Source organism: Phaseolus vulgaris, chromosome 2 (genome assembly GCF_000499845.2).
Source record: "Phaseolus vulgaris cultivar G19833 chromosome 2, P. vulgaris v2.0, whole genome shotgun sequence".
Classification (NCBI taxonomy): domain Eukaryota; kingdom Viridiplantae; phylum Streptophyta; class Magnoliopsida; order Fabales; family Fabaceae; genus Phaseolus; species Phaseolus vulgaris.
The window spans coordinates 4,893,055-4,916,420 of NC_023758.2; the positions used below are offsets into that span (position 1 = coordinate 4,893,055).

Sequence of the window (23,366 nt, forward strand, 5' to 3'; positions counted from 1 at the left end):
AAGCCAATAAAAATTAAAAAAAGGAAACTAAAATTACAAATATTTCAAAATACATATATAAAACATTGTTTTATTTATATCGGTTTGTTATTTAGTAGATAATTTTATCAAACATTTTTAATTTAATAGCTAATCTAACCAATCTCCGTTACCAACTTTCGATTATTTGAAAGAGCTTCAGCTTTTCTAAAGAAGAAAAACTGATTTTTTTATAAATTAAAATTAATTTAAGTATAAGTCTAAAATAACAGAAAAATAACAAAACAATTCGTACAAATTACCTTTGATGTATGAAAAAATTAATAATTTCAATTTTTTTATTACTCTTATATGTTGTTATAAGAACTTATAAAGAAGTTCCTGAAATAAATCCTAAACTACTTTTTCAGCTTTTATTTAATTTTTGAACTTTGGGCTAACTTTTTCAATTAATGTTGCCATAGCTTTTGAGGTTTAACTTTTAAAAAAAAGAAGGGAGAGAATGGAAAGAAAAAGGAACATTTTTTCCGTTTTGTTACTTTCTATTTATTAATGTTGTACTATAAAAAATGGTAGGTTATAAAAAGTTGTCGAAATATCAAATTCTCCTCGTAGTTTAGATGGTCTCGTACCGGTACTAGGCGAGGCTGGGACCCACCTGGCTGCCCGATGCCTAGTCAACCTGACCGAGAGATCGAGAGGCCAAGACCTTTGGAGATTTGGCCGACAGACCGAGAGGTCGAGACCTTTGGAGACTTGACTGAGCAACCGAGAGGTCGAGACCTTTGGAAACTTGGCCGACAGACCGAGAGGCCAAGACCTTTGGAGACTTGGCCGAGAGACCAAGACCTTAGAAGACTTAACTGAGACAGCCGAAGACCACAGGTATTTGGCCGATGGCCGACCCTCACCATGAGAATTGGGCCGATGGCCGAACCCCATTACAATTAACGCTCAAACCGAGATCAGTGAAGCTAATCCATCATCAAGAATTAGGTAATGCAACCCTAAGCGGTATCCACCTCGATAAACGGACCCAACAAGGTAGGCCCATTAGAATAATATAAATAGCACGCATTCCAAGGAGTAAGGTATGTCATTTATTACTGTTCACCTACCTGAGAGCTGACCACCCGCTTTACTGACTTGAGCGTCGGAGTGCCTTCGCAGGTACCCCCACCATCCGGTGATTCGCCTGACGACCGAGCGCCGAGTACCGAAGGATAAGGAAGGGGACGAGAAGAATCATAGTTCATCATCCAGTCACCTACCCGACCGAAGGAAGGAGAAGAAGACTTCAATAGTTCTCTAGGTCCCATCTCCCTAGCAGGAACAATTGGCGCCCGACGAGAGGCCGACCCCCTCCCCGAGAGACTGAGATGGGCGACGAGTCGTGCCTAATCAGGTCCACCCGGACGACCCTGACGGCCGACCCGAACCGCCGACATCCCTTTACAAACAACATCATCGAAGTCCCACTTCCTGAGAAGTGGAAGGGTTTCAACCGAGACTGATACGACGGGTCGACCGACCCGGACGAGCATATGGACGCCTACACCACCCATATGAGTCTGTACACCTCGGACGATGCCGTCTTGTGTCGAGTGTTCTCCACATCCTTGAAGGGTGCAGCCCTTAGTTGGTTCACCAAGCTCTCACCCAACTCCATCGATAGCTTTGCCACGCTCGTCGCAAAGTTTGAAACTCAGTTCGCGACCAGCCGGCCACACCACCTGACCTTCATCGCCCTGGTAGGCATCCGCCAGGAAAAAGGAGAGTCACTGAGAACCTTCGTGGATAGGTTCAGCAAGGTGGCAATGAGCATCCGGAATCTGAGCCCGGACGTTGCCATGCACCACATGCTGACGGCCCTTCTTCGCCGACAACCTGTGCATGCAGCCGGCCGACAGCTTGGACGAGCTGAGGAAGAGAGCTGCCAAATACATGCAGCTGGAAGAGCTACGAGAATTCCGTAACCAGGCCCGTGTCGAGGCCGGTGGGGAGAAAAACAAGGAAGAAAAGGACCGCCAGGGGCGGCCGAGTCAAAGGAACGACCGACGCCGGGACAACCGAGACCGACCGATCCGGTTCTCAAGATACACACCCCTGACGATCGAGAGGGGGAGGATTTAGGACGAGGCCCTCAATGTCGAATTAATCCCTCCCCCAAGGAAGGTGGCCAGCCCAAATAATGCCGATCGGAGGAAGCAGTGTCGGTACCACCAAAACACCGGACACTCAACTGACGAGTGTCAGGCCCTTAAGGATAAGATCGAGGAACTTATCCAGGCTGGGCATCTCCGTCGCTTCGTCAGGAATGGCCGAGACCCACCCGGCCGGGCGGATCCACCCAGGCGGACGAGGTCTCCTCAACGCGGCCGAAATGACCGAGATAACAGAGGCGACCGACAACCCGTCAGGGCCGACCCCCCTCGAAGAGACGATCCCCCCAGGGAGGCCGATAGGAGGGGTAACCGAGAGGTTATCAACACTATAGTCGGCGGCTTCGCCGGGGAAGGAAGCACAAACAACGCCCGGAAGAAACACCTCCGGGCGGTACATCAGGTGAACGCGGTGGCATTCCGGCCGAGGATGCCACCCATCACCTTCACGGACGAGGACTTCAAGGGCGTAGACTACCGCCAGCAAGACGACCCGATGGTGATAGCGGTCGACATAGACCGATTCACCATACGGAAGACCCTCGTGGACCAAGGAAGTTCGGTAGATATCCTTTACTGGAAAACTTTAAAGGCCATGAGGATGACCGAGGCTGAGATGATGTCATACGACGACCACGTGGTAGGATTCTCGGGCGAAAGGGTGGGTACCAAGGGGTATATCGATTTGTACACCACCTTCGGAGAGGGGAAGAACACCAGGACCATCAAAATCCGATATCTGGTCATTGACGCCAACACCTCCTACAACATCCTCCTCGGCCGACCATCCATCAACCGGCTGATGGCCATAGTATCAACCCCTCACCTCGCAATGAAGTTCCCTTCAAGAACAGGGGACATTCTCACGGTCCATGTAGACCAAAAAGAAGCACGAGAGTGCTACGCCGAGAGCCTTCGGGTGGAACCTTTAAGGGCCGACGCCTCTCCCATCACAGTGAGGAAGTCCTCCCGAAAAGACCGCTCCCCCAGGAAGGACAGACCACCGACCGAGGGAGATCAGGCCAACCGTGGCGTTGGTGGACCTCGATCCCCGGACGACCGAGGATAGACTGTAGGCAAGAGAAGAGCTAAAGAGAGTCCCCCTCCTCGACGAAGAACACAGCACGGTTGTAGGAACAGCCTTTGCAGCGGCCGAGGCCGAGATCATGCACGCCGCGCTGAAAAAGAATGTCGACATGTTCGCATGGACGCCGACCGACATGCCGGGGGTAAGCCCGGATGTCATCACCCATCGATTGTCAATATTCAAGGAAGCCCGCCCGATCTCCCAAAAGAATAGGGACTTGGGCAACGAAAAGCGACTCGCGGCGAAGGAGGAGGCCGGCAAGCTCCTGTCGGCCGGATTCATAAGAGAGGTCCGATACACGACATGGCTGGCCAACGTCGTCATGGTCACCAAGCCGAACGGTAATTGGAGGATGTGCGTTGACTACAGAAACATCAACAGCGTATGTCCAAAAGACACCTACCCCCTCCCGAACATTGACAGACTGGTGGAGGGGGCGGCCGGCCACAAAATTATGAGCTTCCTGGATGCTTACTCCGGCTATAACCAGATAAGCATGCACCCGAGGGACAAGCAGAAAACGGCCTTCATGACGGCCGATGTCAACTACTACTACGAGGTCATGCCGTTCGGTCTCAAGAACGTAGGGACGACCTACCAACGCCTCATGGACAAAGTCTTTAAAGACCTCATCGGTCGGGCGGTAGAGGTGTACGTGGACGACATAATCGTGAAGTCCGACTCATTCGATCAACACCTGAAAGACCTGGATGAGGTCTTCAAGGCCTTAAGGGGAGTCAACATGAAGCTCAACCCCGAAAAATGTACCTTCGGGGTCGAGGGAGGGAAGTTCCTAGGCTTCATGCTCACCCACCGGGGGATAGAGGCCAACCCCGACAAGTGTCAAGCAATACTCAACATGAGAAGCCCGAACAGCGTAAAGGAGGTACAACAGCTCCTAGGGCGGCTGACCGCCCTCTCCCGGTTCGTCCCCTGCCTGGCCGAGAGGACGAGGCCGATCGTCCAGCTCCTCCGGAAGGGCAAAAAGTTCGCATGGGACGACCAATGCGAGGAAATCTTCAAGCAATTCAAGGAGTTCCTCACATCCCCGGCCCTCATCCAGAAGCCGAGGCCTGACCACCCAATCCTAGTGTACCTGGCAGTCTCGGAAGAGGCAGTCAGCGCTGCCCTGGTACAAGAAACGGAGGGCGAGGAGCGACCCGTATACTTCGTCAGCCGAACCCTCCACTCGGCCGAGACCCGATACCAGATGATTGAGAAGGTGGCTCTCGCACTGGTCCTCACGGCAAGATGGATGCGCCCCTACTTCCAAAATCACTTCATAACTGTAAGAACCGACTACCCTATTTTTAAAATTTTGTCTAAGCCAGACCTTGCAGGGAGGATGATAGGATGGTCAGTCGAACTCTCCGAATTTGACATACGCTATGAACCGAGGGGCGCCACCAACTTTCAGTGCCTGGCCGACTTCTCAGCCGAGTTGACACCATTACCCACCCTCTCGGGCGGGTGGACGCTCTATGTGGACGGCTCCTCAAACAAAACAGCTTGTGGAGCAGGAGTCGTCTTGGAGGGGCCGGGCGACCTTTTTTTGGAACAAGTCCTCTAGTTCGGATTCCGGGCGACCAACAACCAGGCCGAGTACGAGGCCTTGCTGGCCAGGCTGAACCTAGCCTACGACATGGTGATGGTTGGCCAAGTCAACGGAGATTTCGAGGTTAAAGAGCCTTTGCTGCAGCGGTACTATCATGCGGCCAAAAACAGTATCGCCCGCTTCAGCAAAGCACCCTTGCAACACATACCGAGGGAGGACAATAAAAGGGCCGACATCCTGTCCAAGCTCTCGGTCACAAAAAAGAAAAGCCATCAGAGGTCAGTCATACAAATATGGCTGAGACACCCAAGTGTGACGGAGGCCGAGGCCGAGTGCCTGGCTATAGAAGAGGAAGAGGCCGAGGCCGAGAACTGGATGACACCCGTAATTCAGTACCTAACGGACGACACATTCAAGGCCGGCCAAGAAAAGGCGATGAAGCAACAATGCGCCCGATACACCATGATCAACGAAGATCTATACTGGAGAGGGTACTCGACCCCCCTGCTAAAATGCATCACAAACACACGGGCCGAATACATTCTGGCCGAGATCCATGAGGGGGTCTGTGGAAACCACGCCAGGGCGAGGACGATGGCCGCCAAGGTTCTAAGGGCCGGCTACTACTGACCGACCATACAGGGCGACTGTGCCGAGTACGTAAAGAAATGCGCCAAGTGCCAAGAGTTCGGCCCCCTCCACCACACCAGGGCGGAAGAACTGCACAACATCATCTCCCCATGGCCGTTTGCCATATGGGGGATGGACATTATCGGTCCGTTCTCCCCAGGGAAAGGGCAAACCAAGTTCCTCCTGGTGGGAGTCGACTACTTCACAAAATGGATCGAGGCCGAACCCCTCGCCTCCATCTCGGCGAAGAATGTGCAGAACTTCGTATGGAGGAGCATGGTCTGCCGATTCGGCATCCCGCACACGATAATAACTGATAATGGCTGACAGTTCATTGACCGAGGCCTACAGTCCTTCTATGACGACCTGGGCATCAAGTCCATCACAGCCTCGGTGGAACACCCGCAAATCAATGAACAGGCCGAGGCCGCCAACAAAGTCATACTCAACGAGCTCAAAAAGCGGTTGGGCAAAGCAAAGGGCCGATGGACCGATGAACTGATCGAGGTACTTTGGGAGTACAGGTGCACCCCAAACTACCACGCAGGAGACACCCTATAGCCTGACATACGGGACAGAGGCCATGATCCCAGTTGAGGTGGCCGAGCCTACCATGCGACGGCAAATGTTCGATCTCACCCTAAACGAGGAAAGTCTAGCGGTCAACCTCGACCTGATAAGTGAGCTCCATGACAAAAGCAAGATTTGGGAGGCCGCCTGCAAAGCCCGGGCGACCAGACGGTACAACACCAAAGTCCGACCGAGAGGTTTCCAGAAAGTGCGATATTGTCTGGAGAATGCGCAGTGACGCAAGAAAAAATGAAGGGAAGTTCTCATCCAACTGGGAGGGACCGTTCCGAGTCCGGGAAGTCGCACAAGGAGGAGCTTATCATCTAGAATGGCTTTCAGGGAAAATTGTACCGAGGACGTGGAATGCCATGCACCTCAAGTTCTATTACAGCTAAAAATTAATAAAATCGTGCACTCTTTCCTCACCCAACCAGGGAGGTTTTAACGAGGCGTTCTTATCAAAATATTGGAAATATTTTGCCACCACCTGTTGAAAATATTCCACCGAACAAGCGCCGACCGACTGCCCACTTGCTCAATTAACATCGCAAGTGTCGGCCGACTGCTCGTCAAACTTGCTCGATCAACATCGCAAGTATTGGCCGACCGCCCACTTGCTCGATTAACATCGCAAGTGCTGGCCGCCCGCTCGCCAAACTTGCTCGATCAACATCGCAAGTATTGGCCGACCGCCATATTTTACTTGCTCGAATTTAACATTCGCAATTGATGGCGGATCGCCCATATTTTACTTGCTCGAATTTAACATTCGCAATTGATGGCGGATCGCCCATATTTTACTTGCTCGAATTTAACATTCGCAATTGATGGCCGATCGCCCATATTTTACTTGCTCGAAATTAACATTCGCAATTGATGGCCGATCACCCATATTTTACTTGCTCGAATTTAACATTCGCAATTGATGGACGATCACCCATATTTTACTTGCTCGAATTTAACATTCGCAATTGATGGCCGATCGCCCATATTTTACTTGCTCGAATTTAACATTCGCAATTGATGGTCGTTCGCCCATATTTTACTTGCTCGCATTTAACATTCGTAATTAATGGCCGATCGCCCATATTTTACTTGCTCAAATTTAACGCTCGCAATTAATGGTCGATCGCCCATGTCTTACTAACTCATATTTTAAACATTCGCAGTCACGACCGACCGCCCGAGTCAATGGGAGACCGATTGGTTAACTTGTCAATTTTCATGCCAAAATTGATAAAGGAAAAGTTGGACGATATATTGATAAACAAGAAGCATCGGGTGATACATCAAAACACAGAATAAGAAGGTCACGCCCCGGCCTCGGAGGATGCTAAAAAAAAAGGAAAAGGCCACAACCCGGCCAAAGATGAACCTAATCCTGGATGTTAACGCACTCACCCTCCTCAGCCTCGACCTCCTTACCCCGAACCTCGGCCTCCCCCTTCTCGGTCCCGACCGATTCAGTTTCCTGAGCAGTTAAGGCGACCACTTCAGCACTTGGCATTAATCGACCTTGGTAGACCTCACAGTCAAGGTCAAACTCACCAGTGGCCGGCGGCCCGCCATATAGCACATGCGCTTGACGCACGGCTCGTTCAAAACATTGCTTCAGCAGCTCCTCAGCCTCCTCATAATTCTCATCCAACTCGGCCTCGACCTTGTCTTTAGCCGCTTGAAGGGCGGTCATCTCAGCAACCGAGGCGGCTAGTTTCTCACCCCTCTCCTCGGCCACTTTTTTCAATTGGGCGATCTCAGTGGCCGCCCTCCTCCGCTCAGCCTCCAGCTGGCGCTTCACTTCAACGACCTCAGATTGCGCCAATTCCCGCTCGGCCGCTTCCTTAGCAATCTTGGCTGAGAGGTCAGCATTGGCGGCCATAGATTGCTTCAAAGACTGGGTGGCCTCCAAGAGCTGATGCTCCAGCTGCGACACGACCTCCTCATGTCGGTCTCGCCCCTGGAGACCGTGCTGCATGAGAACAACCGAGCGGCACATGAGCTCGAGGCCGCTCCTCAGGAGGTCCATGGGGGGGACGTCTCGAAGCGTCTCCCGAGACTCGTCAGGAAGCGCCACACGCACCCTTCGCGTAAATTGATGGCCACGCCCCATAAGATCGAAAGGAGTGGGCGTGGATCTCGCCACGGCGTCGGAAGAACCCGAGCGGGAGCGGGGTGAAGGCTACACCACCTCGACCACTTCTCGACGAGGAGGAGGAGGCGTCGGCATCGAGCCGGGCGATCGGGTGGTCGTAGCAATGTTGCTACCCTCCCTCGACCGTTTCTTGGACTTTTGGGAAGGGCCGGCCCTATCTTTGGACTTGGCCGCCACATCGTCGGTCGGAGGCATCACCTCCAAGCTGTGACGGCCCTTACGCTCGGCCGCTTTTTGCCGATGTTTGTCGAGGACACTAACGGCATTTGGACGCTCGTTCACCATGGTTTCTGCGAGAAAAAATAAAACACAAGTTAAAAAACAAAGTAATGACGGACGACCCACCAACCGACTAAACACGATAAAAAAAAAAAACCCCATACCCCGAACGGCCGCCCAATGCCCAGGCTTAGCGTAAGCCCCGATCAGCGTCCGACATGGAAGCCTCCTCGGGAGGGCGTCAAAGAGCGAGAGAATCTCCAGCTCATCGGCACCCTCTGTCGGCCTCGGCCATTCTTTGAACCCGCAAGGCTTGCGAGTCCAGTAGAGAGGGAACCTCGATCCACCGGACTTGTCGAAAAAAATGGTCGTCGCCTCTGGCCGAATGATCACTTTTACAAAGCGCTCCTTAAACCTCTTATATGAACCGACAAAGAGGCCGAACAACACATTACCCGTCCGCCCAACCAACGAATGCCACGAGGCCTTCTTAGCAGGGTGAGAGGCATAATAACAGAGAAAGCAAGAGGGAGAAGGGTGAAGGCGCATTACGTCGCACAACAGGCGGAAGGCCTAAAGGGACACCCAGGTGTTCGGATGAACCTGGGTGGGCGCCACGTTGAGCGCCCGAAGGACGCCCATCGTGAACGTATCAAAGGGCAAGGACACGTGGAGGTCGGAAAAGAAACAAGTATACATATTAGAAGAAAGGGGGACCGTCGCCCGGTCGCCCTATGCACACTCTCTCGGTTGGCCCACAAGGCACAACGTCGACGCAACCGTCAGAAGAAGAAGAAGAAGAAGAAGAAGAAGAAGAAGAAGAAGAAGAAGAAGAAGAAGAAGAAGAAGAAGAAGAAGAAGAAGAAGAAGAAATCGGAAGGGGGAAATCGGATGACCAATAAGACACATGGGATGGGCGGAAGAAGAGGATGTAGGCCGAGACCGGCTCGACATGATGAGGGCGAGAGATCACTCGGCTACCAGTTCGCTCACTCCAATAGAAAATACAAGAGTGTGACACTGGTGGACCCCTATATATAGGGCCCATGGGCCTCAGAATGCGAAACATCAAACCAATCTCAACCGTTGGATCTTGTAGATCTAACGGTCCATAAACTCCCCCGCCCAAAAAACCCCTCATCAATGCACGTCACGTCGCGCCGTTTGAGGTCATGTCACGCCGCCTAGTCAAGTCATACCTCGAGAAATGAAACGTCCGCACGTCCAAGGGAGGCCGACCAACTCCCATCATTAAAGACTCATCGGACATAACTTACGCATCTGCCCTTGAGCCTGGGGGGCAAGTGTACCGGTACTAGGCGAGGCTGGGACCCACCTGGCTGCCCGATGCCTAGTCAACCTGACCGAGAGACCGAGAGGCCAAGACCTTTGGAGACTTGGCCGACAGACCGAGAGGTCGAGACCTTTGGAGACTTGGCCGAGCGATCGAGAGGTCGAGACCTTTGGAAACTTGGCCGAGAGACCGAGAGGCCAAGACCTTTGGAGACTTGGCCGAGAGACCAAGACCTTAGAAGACTTAACTGAGACAGCCGAAGACCATAGGTATTTGGCCGATGGCCGACCCTCACCATGAGAATTGGGCCGATGGCCGAACCCCATTACAATTAACGCTCAAACCGAGATCAGTGAAGCTAATCCATCATCAAGAATTAGATAATGCAACCCTAAGCGGTATCCACCTCGATAAACGGGCCCAACAAGGTAGGCCCATTAGAATAATATAAATAGCACGCATTCCAAGGAGTAAGGTATGTCATTTATTACTGTTCACCTACCCGAGAGCTGACCACCCGCTTTACTGACTTGAGCGTCGGAGTGCCTTCGCAGGTACCCCCACCATCCGGTGATTCGCCCGACGACCGAGCGCCGAGTACCGAAGGATAAGGAAGGGGACGAGAAGAATCACAGTTCATCATCCAATCACCTACCCGACCGAAGGAAGGAGAAGAAGACTTCAATAGTTCTCTAGGTCTCATCTCCCTAGCAGGAACAGGTCTTAAAGATGGTCTCAGAATCACAATTTTCAAGTTGAGTATCTTCTTCATATCTTATTCTCATAATAATTTATAAATTTTAGTTAATTATCTATCTCTAAATCTTAACTAATTATTAAAGTATATATTTTCATTTATCTATTCCCACAATGAGTATCATTGTTTTAGATAAAAATTTAAATAACATCAAATCAGAACATTCAAACTAAATGTAAGAAATGTATTTTATAATTTTTAAAATAATAATTAATATTATTTAATATTTAAAGTTTGTAATGTTGGAGATCACATTGACTAGAGATGATGACATTTCATTGTATATAAGTGGGTGCAAACCTCAATCAGTTTTATGGGTAGACTTAAGCTTAAAGTATACTTAGTAATATGGTATCAAAGTCATTTCGATCCTACAAGTTATCACTCCCGACGTGAGGATGTGTTGGAAATTCTACATCGACTAGAGATTTTCAATTAGTTAAGATTTTAATTGTAAATATGTATTTTTTTCTAATTTTAATTAAGATTTTAAATAATTTGATTGAATATATTTATTAATGATTAATAAGTGTTGAAATAAACTTTTAGAGAATTTACTAAACCCCATTCTTAACTTATGGTAAACCCGAGAAATGGGATATTTGATGACGAATTTGGACCCACTTTCTGAATCTATTTTTGACGTCAATATAGTATCTTGAAGTCTTTCTATTAGAAACCCAAGGTTTTATTTCCTTATCTTTTTCCGCTTCGGATATGCATCACTTTGCAGAAATTGTCATTTTAAGGGCATTTGTAGGAAGACGAATAATATTTGTAATAACTTGGTCAATAATATTAGTATATGGTCAACGATGCATTACTTGTTCCATTTTTTGTTTTGAGTCCTTAAATAACTGTCAGAAAAATTGTACTAAATAGTTGTCAGACTTAATTGTACTAAATAATTGTCAGACATAATTGTATTATTCTGGATTTGTGAGATTTTTTAAAAGTTGAAGTGTCGGGTAAAGTTACGTTGTCCTCTGCTCGACTCGTTTTACAACCAATGGATGTTCTTTTAAGTGTTGGATCTTTTGTTAAAGAACGCTTTTATGACAATCATTGTGTGTGAATCCCTATCAAACTTATAGGGTCATTAACAATTATGTTATCAGAGTTGTGAGGTTAAACAACAACTAAGGGTTTAATAGAGTCAAAATTTGTATTCTCATACTCCAAATCTTTAATTTCAGAGTTTGTTTCTATTATCCAAAATTTATTTTGGATGTAAAAGAAAATCCCCCAGAAAGATTTTAAACCCATCACATATATAACTCCCAGAATGGTTAAAACATCATTTCCAATATAACCCAACTATGACAAAAAAAAACACTTATTGAGTTGCTTAAATTCACAAGTTTTAACCAAAACAATATTGTATTTAACAAATTGTCTGATATTGTTCTGAATTAACATTATTGTTGATATTGATCCCATTGCTCCATAGTTTGCGCAAAAGAGTATTCGCTTTGAATGTTTGTATTAATCGTTAGTTTTGTTGTATTAGAGTATCGTTTTATGAGTGTGAATTGAGAATTAATTATGTTGTTGAGAATGTAGCATGGTTTGAGTGTCCACAAGTGATATAAATAAGAAGAAACATGTACCACATGAACTTAGGAATCAAATGGACCTACTGAAATAGCATAACAGAACTTAAGAAGGAAATGGTTTGAAAAACAGAGAGTGAGAACAATAAATAATGCGCACATGTAGGTGGCGCCCATCTTTAATTTGCACGTAGAGACATACAGTTGCCGACGTTGGAGATCGGAAATGTCATAAGAAACCCCTTATTTAATTCACGGGTATTCCAAATTAATATCTACACTTCTCTATGGTTCTCAATGCATTGCATACTTCACACACCAAAAGGAAAATGCTCCGCTTGTGACCCTTCGCTTTTTCTTTTCTCCTCCATGCTAAACCTTTTTCCTTCATCATATATATATATATATATATATATATATATATATATATATATATATATACATAGATACATATACACACTACAGGACTTAAAGATGGCCACCATGCACTTGCTACTATCTGCTTTGTTGCTTCATTCGTTCATGCTTACTGCCTCGGCAAGAGAAGCAGTGGATATAATCATAGCCAATAACGGCGGAGGTTATCCCTATGCCTCTCCCCCTCCACCGGCTTGCCACCCGCCTCCGCCACCTCCACCTCCTCCTCCGATGTGTGAGCCACGCTTGGAGAGAGGTCGCAAAACTCTGGTGGGCTTCACCGGTGCTGTGGACAAAAACAAATACATCGGTGACTGGAGGGGTAGCAACCCTTGCAAATTCAAGGGGATACGATGTGCAAAATATCCAGACTCAGAAAAGCAGTTAGCAATAGCGGGAATAGACTTGAACGGAGCTGGGTTGTCGGGGAAAAACCGCGCCCCTCTGCTCCTCTCCGGCATCTTGGACAGGATACCGGAGCTGACCTTCTTCCACGTGAACTCCAACAACTTCACCGGTGCCATCCCACCTCAGATAACACAGTACGAATACTTCTTCGAGTTGGACCTCAGTAACAACAGGCTCAAGGGCGAGTTTCCCAAGGAAGTTCTCCAGTCCTCGCAGCTCGTTTTCCTTGACCTCAGGTTCTGTAATCTGTAACTCTTCTTTAGTTACACTAATTATTATAAATGTAATCGTTAACAACATAATAAATATCTTTCTATTTTAGTATTTTATTTCTTTTTCGTTTTGCTTACTACCTCTACACCAACAGGTTCAACTCTCTCTACGGTTCCATTCCTTCCCAGCTATTTCACCTCAAATATCTCGACGTCATTTTCATCAACAACAATCAATTCACCGGCAATCTCCCCGATGACTTTGGCTCCACTCCGGCGAGGTACCTCACGTTTGCCAACAACCAACTCACCGGTCCAATCCCCGCCTCCGTCGGAGCTGCCAAAAACCTGGTCGAAGTCCTCTTCTTGGGCAACCACTTCCAGGGCTGCTTGCCCTACCAGATTGGCCTCCTGAACAAGGCCACCGTCTTTGACGTCAGCAAAAACTGGTTGACGGGTCCCATCCCCCGGTCCTTCGGGTGCCTGGAGAGCATCCGGTACCTGAACCTGGAGCAGAACCAGATGTACGGTGAAGTTCCGGAGACGGTGTGTGAGCTCCCGGGGCTCCGCAACAGAGGCAACTTGTCCCTATCGGACAACTACTTCACACAGGTTGGCCCTGCATGCAGGAGGCTGATCGAAGCAAATGTGCTGGACGTGAGGAACAATTGCATCCTTGGTCTTCCCAATCAAAGGACCCATGAGCAATGCTCCCAGTTCTTCTCCAACCTCAAGCCATGCCCGAATCCCAAGTCTCTGAATTACGTGCCATGCAAAAAGTATGATCCGAGCGGGCACATCCACAGCGCCGCCACTCCTCCTCCTCGTCCGGTGTCTTACAACTCTCTGGACCCCACTCTTCATCGCTAGCTTATCCTTAACCTCTCCGTCCCATCGCACGCACCTACTGCAACTGCATGCTTTAATTATTGTTATTGTTATTGTTATTACCTACGTCTCTCTTCATTAACCAATAATAAGCAGTTTCTTTGTTTCTACTGCCATCCTTTACCCTCTTAATTATAGTCAAAACATCCATTTAATTATATTTACTTTCTTTTTTAATTTAAAATATTATTATAAGGGTTGTTAAGTGGATATTTTTTTACTGTGTATACAAAACTTTATTATTATATATAATGACACCTGCTCTTTCTGTTACTTTAATTAAGAGCCATGATAGCTTGACACTTCACACCATATATTAAAAAATACTCATATTTCGTAATTCATTAAATTAATATTTTAATTATATTTATTTTAATTTTTAATTTAAAATATTATTACATTATTATAATGAGTTGTTAAATGAAAAGTAGCGTTGGAAATTTTTTCCTAACAAATTGCAATCTACTTCACGGGTTATTTAATTTTTGAGATCCCACGTGGGCCTCTAATTATGCCGCTCAGTATACTTAAATTTCATTCTATCCCCGTACCTTTCATTACTTTTAAAATTAAGTAACGATACTTTCACAACCTATTCCAATTCTTGAAATTCGATCATAATTTTTGTAATTTTTCCAAAACCTATATTAGGTTGAAAAATTCACACAAATACTTTTATACATTGTTTGAATCCATTTAAGAGACACGCCAAAAAACAAAACACAAAAAGAGATATAATGGAAAAAGCAAGTATGCCCCATTAAAACAAGTTTTTAAATTTTGTTTCCTCTTGATCGAACACTTATCACGTCTTATTCCTTGAATGTTTTGATCTGAAACTTTTACTAGACATTCCTTATTGTATCTACTGTGGCCAAGGTTTCAGACCAAAAGACCTGAGGAATAAGGCGTAGTAAGACCCAGATCGAGAGTGAACAAAATCGATTTTTCGAAAACAAAATGTTCTGGTTTCACTTCCCTATATCTTCTTTTTGTGATTTGTTTGTGGACATGCCTCCTCAGCAGGGTACAAACATTATATGAAAGTACTTGTGTGAATTTTTTCGAAATTTTTCAAAGCAACATGGACCTAGAATAAAATTGCAGAAAGTAGGGCGCATTTTCACAAATTTTGCTAGAGAATAATAACCTTGGTTTTTCACAAAGTTTCAGAAAAATTGTCTCGAAATAATTTTTTCCTAAAATTTCACATAGGAATCTGGTCTGAATTTGGGACAAAACGTGACAAATTTAACGTCAAACGGATGAGTATTCACCTAGGAAAAAAATCAAACAGTTTCACACACAAACGAACCTTCCTCTCAACCCTGGTAGTGACGAATATAAAATTTATTCAAAATCTTGTGGAACGAATCTGGGGCTCAAATCTTAGTCAAAACTCAATACACACAATGATGAATGTCTGGTAAATTTTTCAAACCAAAAGACCCAAGGAATAGGGCGTAGTAAGACCCAGAACGAGAGTGAACAAAACCGGTTTTTCGAAAAAAAGTCTTGGCTTTTCTTCCTTATATCTCCCTTTTTGTGATTTGTTTCTGGACGTGCCTCCTCAGCAGGATGCAAACAACATATGAAAGTACTTGTGTGATTTTTTTTCAGAATTTCTACACGCAATATGGACCTAGAATAAAATTGTAGAAAGTAGGGCGAAGTTTCAAATTTTTTTAAAATATGCCTTGGTTTTTCAAAAATTTCACAAAAATTGTACCTAAATAATTTTTTTAGAAATTCCACGTAAGAATCTGAATTGAATTTTGGACAAAACGCGAAAAATTTCACGTCAAACGAATAAGTATTCACCTAGGAAAAAATTTAAACAGTTTCAAACACAAACGAACATTCCTTTCAACCTTGACCCTGATGGATAAAAAATTTATTGAAAATCTTGTGGGACTAATATAGGGTTCAAATCTCATCCAAAATTCAACAAACACAATGACGAAATTGGTTTTCTAAAAACAAAATGTTCTGTCTTTTCTTCCCTATATCTCGTTTTTTGTGATTTGTTTCTGGACATGCCTCCGTGGCTAGGATTTGAGCCCAGATTTGTCCCACAAGATTTTCAATAAATTTTTTATTCATCACTGCCAGAGTTGAAAGGAAGGTTCGTTTGTGTGTGAAACTGTTTGATTTTTTTCCTAGGTGAATTCTCATCCGTTTGACGTGAAATTTGTGCATTTTTGTCCCAAATTCAATCCAGATACTTAAGTGGAATTTCAGGAAAAAATTATTCCGAGAGAATTTTTCTGAAATTTTGTGAAAAACCAAGGCTATCCTCTAGCAAAATTTGTGAAATTTCGTCCTACGTTTTACAATTTTATTCTGTGTTGAAAAATTGCTTTGAAAAATTCACACAAGTACTTTCATGTGCTGTTTGCACCCTGTGAAGGAGGCACGTCCATAAACAAATCACAAAAAGGAGATATAGGGAAGAAAAGTCAAAACATTTAATTTTCAGAAAACCTGTTTTGTTCACTCTCGGTCTGGGTCTTACTACGCCCTATTCCTTGTGTCTTTTGGTCTAAAATTTTTACCAAACATTCGTCATTGTGTGTATTGAGTTTTGCTGAGATTTGAGCCCCAGATTTCGCCCACAAGATTTTCAAGAAATTTTTTATTCATCACTGTCAGGGTTGAAGGGAAGGTTCGTTTGTGTGTTAAATTGTTTGATTTTTTTCCTAGGTGAGTACTCATCCGTTTGACGTGAAATTTGTCGCGTTTTGTCCCAAATTCTGTCCAGATTCTTACGTGGAAGTTCAGGAAAAAATTATTCCGGGACAATTTTTCAGAAATTTTTTGGAAAACCAAGGCTATCCTCTAGCATAATTTGTGAAATTTCGCCCTACTTTCTCCTATTTTATTCTGTGTTGAAAAATTCACACAAGTACTTTCATGTGTTGTTTGCACCCTGCGAAGAAGGCGCGTCCATGAACAAATCAGAAAAAGGAGATTAGGGAAGAAAAGCCATGACATTTTGTTTTCGGAAAACCGGTTTTGTTCACACTCGGTTTGGGTCTTACTACGCCCTATTCCTTGGGTCTTTTAGTCTAAAAGTTTTACCAAACATTCGTCATTGTCTGTATTGAGTTTTGGTTGAGATTTGCGCCCCAGATTTCTCCCACAAGATTTTCAATAAATTCTTTATTCATCAGGGCCAGGGTTGAAAGCAAGGTTTGTTTGTGTGTGAGACTGTTTGATTTTTTTTCCACCATGAATACTCATCCGTTTGACGTGAAATTTGTCACGTTTTTTCCCAAATTCATTCCATATTCTTACGTGGAATTTCAGGAAAAAATTATTCCGGGACAATTTTTCTGAAATTTTGTGAAAAACCAAGGTTTATCCTCTATCAAAATTTGTGAAATTTCGCCCTACTTTCTGCAATTTTATTTTGTGTTGAAAAATTGCGTTGAAAAATTCACACAAGTACTTTCATGTGTTGTTTGCACCCTGCGAAGGAGGCACGCCCATAAACAAATCACAAAAAGGAGATATAGGGAAGAAAACCAGAACATTTTGTTTTCGGAAAACTAATTGTGTTCACTCTCGGTCTGGGTCTTACTACGCCCTATTCCTTGTGTCTTTTGGTCCGAAAGTTTTACCAAACATTCGTCATTGTGTGTATTGAGTTTTGGCTGAGATTTGAGCCCCAGATTTCGCCCACAAGATTTTCAAGAAATTTTTTATTCATCACTGTCAGGGTTGAAGGGAAGGTTCGTTTGTGTGTTAAACTGTTTGATTTTTTTCCTAGGTGAGTACTCATCCGTTTGACGTGAAATTTGTCGCGTTTTGTCCCAAATTCTGTCCAGATTCTTACGTGGAAGTTCAGGAAAAAATTATTCCGGGACAATTTTTCAAAAATTTTTTGGAAAACCAAGGCTATCCTCTAGCATAATTTGTGAAATTTCGCCCTACTTTCTCCTATTTTATTCTGTGTTGAAAAATTCACACAAGTACTTTCATGTGCTGTTTGCACCCTGCGAAGAAGGTGCGTCCATAAACAAATCAGAAAAAGGAGATTAGGGAAGAAAAGCCATGACATTTTGTTTTCGGAAAACCGGTTTTGTTCACACTCGGTCTGGGTCTTACTAAGCCCTATTCCTTGGGTCTTTTAGTCTGAAAGTTTTACCAAACTTTCGTCATTGTCTGTATTGAGTTTTGGTTGAGATTTGCGCCCCAGATTTCTCCCACAAGATTTTCAATAAATTTTTTATTCATCACTGTCAGGGTTGAAGGAAAGGTTTGTTTGTGTGTTAAACTGTTTGATTTTTTTCCTAAGTGAGTACTCATCCGTTTGACGTGAAATTTGTCGCGTTTTGTCCCAAATTCTGTCCAGATTCTTACGTGGAAGTTCAGGAAAAAATTATTCCGGGACAATTTTTCAGAAATTTTTTGGAAAACCAAGGCTATCCTCTAGCATAATTTGTGAAATTTCGCCCTACTTTCTGCAATTTTATTCTGGGTTGAAAAATTGCGTTGGAAAATTCACACAAGTACTTCTATGTGCTGTTTGCACCCTGCGAAGGAGGCACGTCCATAAACAAATCACAAAAAACGAGATATATGGAAGAAAAGCTAGGACATTTAGTTTTCGGAAAACCGATTTTGTTCACTCTCGGTCTGGGTCTTAGTACGCCGTATTCCTAGGGTCTTTTGGTCTTAAAATTTTACCAGACATTCGTCATTGTGTGTATTGAGTTTTTGCTGAGATTTGAGCCCCAGATTCGTCCCACAAGATTTTCAATAAATTTTTTATTCATCAGGGCCAGGGTTGAAAGCAAGGTTCGTTTGTGTGTGAAACTGTTTGATCTTTTTCCTAGGTGAATACTCATCCGTTTGACGTGAAATTTGTCGCGTTTTTTCCCAAATTTAGTCCAGATTCTTATGTGGAATTTCAGGAAAAATTTATTCCGGGACAATTTTTCTGAATTTTTTTTAAAAACCAAGGCTATCCTCTAGCAAAATTTGTGAAATTTCGCCATACTTTCTGCAATTTTATTCTGTGTTGAAAAAGTGCGTCGAAAAATTCAGACAAGTACTTTCATGTGCTGTTTGCACCCTGCGAAGGACGCACGACAATAAACAAATCACAAAAAGGAGATATAGGGAAGAAAAGCCATGACATTTTGTTTACGGAAAACAGGTTTTTTCCACTCTCTGTCTGGGTCTTACTACGTCGTATTCCTTGGGTCTTTTGGTCTGAAAATTTTACCAGACATTCGTCATTGTGTGTATTGAGTTTTGGCTGAGATTTGAGCGCCCGATTCGTCCCACAAGATTTTCAATAAATTTTTTATCCATCACTGCCAGAGTTGAAAGGAAGGTTCGTTTGTGTGTGAAACTGTTTGATTTTTTTTCTAGGTGAATACTCATCCATTTGACGTGAAATTTTTCGCGTTTTGTCTCAAATTCAATCCAGATTGTTACGTGGAATTTCAGGAAAAAATTATTCCGGCACAATTTTTCAGAAATTTTGTGTAAAACCAAGGCTATCCTCCAACAAAATTTGTGAAATTTCGCCCTATTTTCTGCAATTTCATTTTGTCTAGAAAAATTGCGTTGAAAAATTCACACAAGTACTTTCATGTGTTGTTTGCACCCTGCGAAGGAGGCACGTCCATAAACAAATCACAAAAAGGAGATATAGGGAAGAAAAGCCAAGACATTTTGTTTTCGGAAAACCGGTTTTGTTCACTCTCGGTCTGGGTCTTACTACGCATTATTCCTTGGGTATTTTGGTCTAAAAATTTTACCATTCATTAGTCATTGTGTGTATTGAGTTTTGGCCGAGATTTGAGCCCAGATTCTTCCCACAAGATTTTCAATAAATTTTTTATTCATCACTGCCAGGGTTGAAAGGAAGGTTCGTTTGTGTGTGAGATTGTATGATCTTTTTCCTAGGTGAATACTTATCCGTTTGACGTGAAATTTGTTGCGTTTTATCCCAAATTCAGTCCAGATTCTTACGTGGAATTTCAGGAAAAAATTATTCTGGGACAATTTTTCTGAAATTTTGTGAAAAACCAAGGCTATCCTCTAGCAAAATTTGTGAAATTTCGCCCTACTTTCTGCAATTTTATTCTGTGTTGAAAAAATGTGTTTAAAAATTCACACAAGTACTTTGATGTGCTGTTTGCACCCTGCGAAGGACGCACGTCCCTAAACAAATCACAAAAGGTAGATATAGGGAAGAAAAGCCAGGACATTTAGTTTTCAGGAAACCGGTTTTGTTCACTCTTGGCCTGGATCTTACTACACCCTTTCCCTTGGGTCTTTTGTTCTGAAAATTTCACCAGACATTTGTCATTGTGTGTATTGAGTTTTGACTGAGATTTGAGCACCAGATTCGTCTCACAAGATTTTCAATAAATTTTTTATTCATCACTGCCAGGTTTGAATGGAAGGTTCGTTTGTGTGTGAAACTGTTTGATCTTTTTCCTAGGTGAATTCTCATCCGTTTGAAGTGAAATGTGTCGCGTTTTGTCCCAAATTCAGTCCAGATTCTTACGTGGAATTTGAGGAAAAAATTATTCCCGGACAATTTTTCTGAAAATTTATGAAAAACAATGGCTATCCTCAAGCAAAACTTTTGAAATTTCGCCCTACTTTCTGCAATTTTATTCTGTGTTGAAAAATTGCGTTGGAAAATTCACACAAGTACTTCTATGTGCTGTTTGCCCCCTGCGAAGGAGGCACGTCCATAAACAAATCACAAAAAGGAGATATAGGGAAGAAAAGCCAGGAGATTTTGTTTTCGGAAAACCGGTTTTGTTCACTCTCGGTGTGGGTCTTACTACACCCTATTCCTTCGGTCTTTTGGTCTGAAAATTTTACCAGACATTTGTCATTGTGTGTATTGAGTTTTGGCTAAGATTTGAACCCCAGATTCGTCCCACAAGATTTTCAATAAATTTTTTATTCATCACTGCCAGGGTTGAAAGGAAGGTCTGTTGTGTTTGAAACTGTTTGATTTGTTTCCTAGGTAAATACTCATCCGTTTGACGTGAAATTTGTCGCATTTTGTCCCAAATTCAGTCCAGATTCTTATGTGGAATTTCAGAAAAAATTATTCCGGGACAATTTTTCTGAAATTTTGTGAAAAACCAAGGCTGATTTGTGAAATTTAAACTCTAGAAAAATTTGTGAAATTTCGCAATACTTTCTGCAATTTTATTCTGTGTCGAAAAATTGCGTTTAAAAATTCACACAAGTACTTTCATGTGCTATTTGACGTCCATGAACAAATCACAAAAAGGAGATATAGGGAAGAAAAACCAAGACATTTTGTTTTCGGAAAACCAGTTTTGTTAACTCTCGGTCTGGGTCTTACTACGCCCTATTCCTTGGGTGATTTAGTCTGAAAGTTTTACCATACATTCGTCATTGTGTGTATTGAGTTTTGGCTGAGATTTAAACCCCATATTCTGCACACAAGATTTTCAATAAATTTTTTATTCATCACTATCAGGGTTGAAAGTAAGGTTTGTTCGTGTGTGAAACTACTTGATTTGTTTCCTAGGTGAATACTCATCCGTTTGACGTGAAATTTGTCGCATTTTGTCCCAAATTCAGTCCCAAATAATTATTCCGAGTCAATTTTTCTGAATTTTTGTGAAAAACCAAGGCTATCCTTTAGCAAAATTTGTGAAATTTCGTCATACTTTCTGCAATTTTATTCTGTGTTGAAAAATTCATACAAGTACTTTCATATGCTGTTTGAACCCTGCGAAGGAGGCACGTCCATAAACGAGATATAGGGATGAAAAGCCAGGACATTTTGTTTTCGAAAAACCGATTTTGTTCACTCTCGGTCTGGGTCATACTATGCCCTATTCCTTGGGTCTTTTGGTCTGAAAATTTTACCAGTCATTCGTCATGGTGTGTATTGAGTTTTGGCTGATATTTGAGCCCCAGATTCGTCCCACAACATTTTCAACAAATTTTTTATTCATCACTGCTAGGCTTGAAAGGAAGGTTCGTTTGTATGTGAAACTGTTTGATTTTTTCTCCTAGGTGAATACTCATCCTTTTGACGTGAAATTTGTCGCGTTTTGTCCCAAATTCAGTCCAGATTCTTACGTGGAATTTCAGGAAAAATTATTCCGAGACAATTTTTCTGAAATTTTGTGAAATACCAAGGCTATCCTCTAGCAAAATTTGTCAAATTTCGCCCTACTTTTTGCAATTTTATTATGTGTTGAAAAATTGCATTGAAAAATTCACACAATTACTTTCATGTGTTGTTTTCACCCTGCGAAGGAGACACGTCCATAAACAAATCTCAAAAAGGATATATAGGGAAGAAAAGCCAGGACATTTTGTTTTTGAAAAATGGGTTTTGTTCACTCTCGGTTTGGGTCTTACTACGCCCTATTCCTTGGGTCTTTTGGTCTGAAAATTTTACCAGACATTCGTCATTGTGTGTATTGAGTTTTTGGTTGAGATTTGAGCCCCAGATTCGTCGCACAAGATTTTCAATGAATTTTTTATTCATCACTGCTAGGGTTGAAAGGAACGTTCGTTTGTGTGTTAAACTGTTTGATTTTTTTCCTAGGTGAATACTCATTCGTTTGACGTGAAATTTGTCGCGTTTTGTCCCAAATTCAGTCTAGATATTTACTTGGAATTTCAGGAAAAAATTATTCCGGGACAATTTTTCTGAAATTTTGTGAAAAACCAAGGCATATCCTCTAGCAAAATTTATGAAATTTCACCCTAATTTCTGCAATTTTATTCTGTGTTGAAAAATTGCGTTGAAAAATTCACACAAGTACTTTCATGTGCTGTTTGCACCCTACGAAGGAGGCACGTCCATAAACAAATCACAAAAAGGAGATTAGGGAAGAAAAGCCATGACATTTTGTTTTTGGAAAACCGATTTTGTTCACACTCGGTCTGGGTCTTACTACGCCCTATTCCTTGGGTCTTTTGGTCTGAAAATTTTGCCAGACATTCGTCATTGTGTGTATTGAGTTTTGGCTGAGATTTGAGCCCCAGATTCGTCCCACAAGATTTTCAAGAAATTTTTTTATTCATCAATGCCAGGGTTGAAAGGAAGGTTCGTTTGTGTGTGAAACTTTTGATTTTTTTCCTCCGTGAATACTCACCCGTTTGACGTGAAATTTGTCACGTTTTTTCCCAAATTCAGTCCAGATTCTTATGTGGAATTTCAGGAAAAAATTATTCCGGGACAATTTTTCTGAAATTTTGTGAAAAACCAAGGCTATCATCTAGCAAAATTTGTGAAATTTCGCCCTACTTTCTGCAATTTTATTTTGTGTTGAAAAATTCACACAAGTACTTTCATGTGTTGTTTGTACCCTACGAAGGAGGCACGTCCATAAACAAATCACAAAAAGGAGATATAGGGAAGAAAACCAGAACATTTTGTTTTCGGAAAACTGATTGTGTTCACTCTCGGACTGGGTCTTACTACGCCCTATTCCTTGTGTCTTTTGGTCT

At 43.4% G+C, this 23,366-nt stretch overlaps 3 protein-coding genes across 3 annotated transcripts; all 3 read left to right on the top strand.

Annotated features, from left to right (window-relative positions):
* The first annotated feature begins 1,523 nt into the window (after positions 1–1,523).
* On the top strand, positions 1,524–1,955 carry LOC137809880 (uncharacterized). Its single transcript, XM_068610941.1, has one exon. The coding sequence runs from the start codon at positions 1,524–1,526 to the stop codon at positions 1,953–1,955; it is 432 nt and encodes a 143-aa protein (XP_068467042.1).
* A 682-nt stretch (positions 1,956–2,637) lies between these two features.
* Positions 2,638–3,210, top strand: LOC137809881 (uncharacterized). The gene has a single exon (XM_068610942.1). It carries the CDS (start codon positions 2,638–2,640, stop codon positions 3,208–3,210), a length of 573 nt encoding a protein of 190 aa, XP_068467043.1.
* Positions 3,211–12,256: 9,046 nt separating this feature from the next.
* LOC137810457 (uncharacterized protein At4g06744-like) lies at positions 12,257–13,993 on the top strand. Its single transcript, XM_068611718.1, has 2 exons — positions 12,257–13,019; positions 13,151–13,993. Exons 1-2 carry the CDS (start codon positions 12,328–12,330, stop codon positions 13,863–13,865), a joined length of 1,407 nt encoding a protein of 468 aa, XP_068467819.1. The 5' UTR covers positions 12,257–12,327; the 3' UTR covers positions 13,866–13,993.
* The last annotated feature ends 9,373 nt before the right edge of the window (positions 13,994–23,366 follow it).

Excerpts from the sequence above, each read along its gene's own strand:
- LOC137809880 (XM_068610941.1), top strand. The coding sequence starts at position 1,524 with ATGGACGCCTACACCACCCATATGAGTCTGTACACCTCGGACGATGCC.
- LOC137810457 (XM_068611718.1), top strand. The coding sequence starts at position 12,328 with ATGCTAAACCTTTTTCCTTCATCATATATATATATATATATATATATA. Across the intron at positions 13,020-13,150 it reads CTCGTTTTCCTTGACCTCAG|GTTCAACTCTCTCTACGGTT; the intron begins GTTCTGTAATCT and ends CTACACCAACAG.
- LOC137809881 (XM_068610942.1), top strand. The coding sequence starts at position 2,638 with ATGGTGATAGCGGTCGACATAGACCGATTCACCATACGGAAGACCCTC.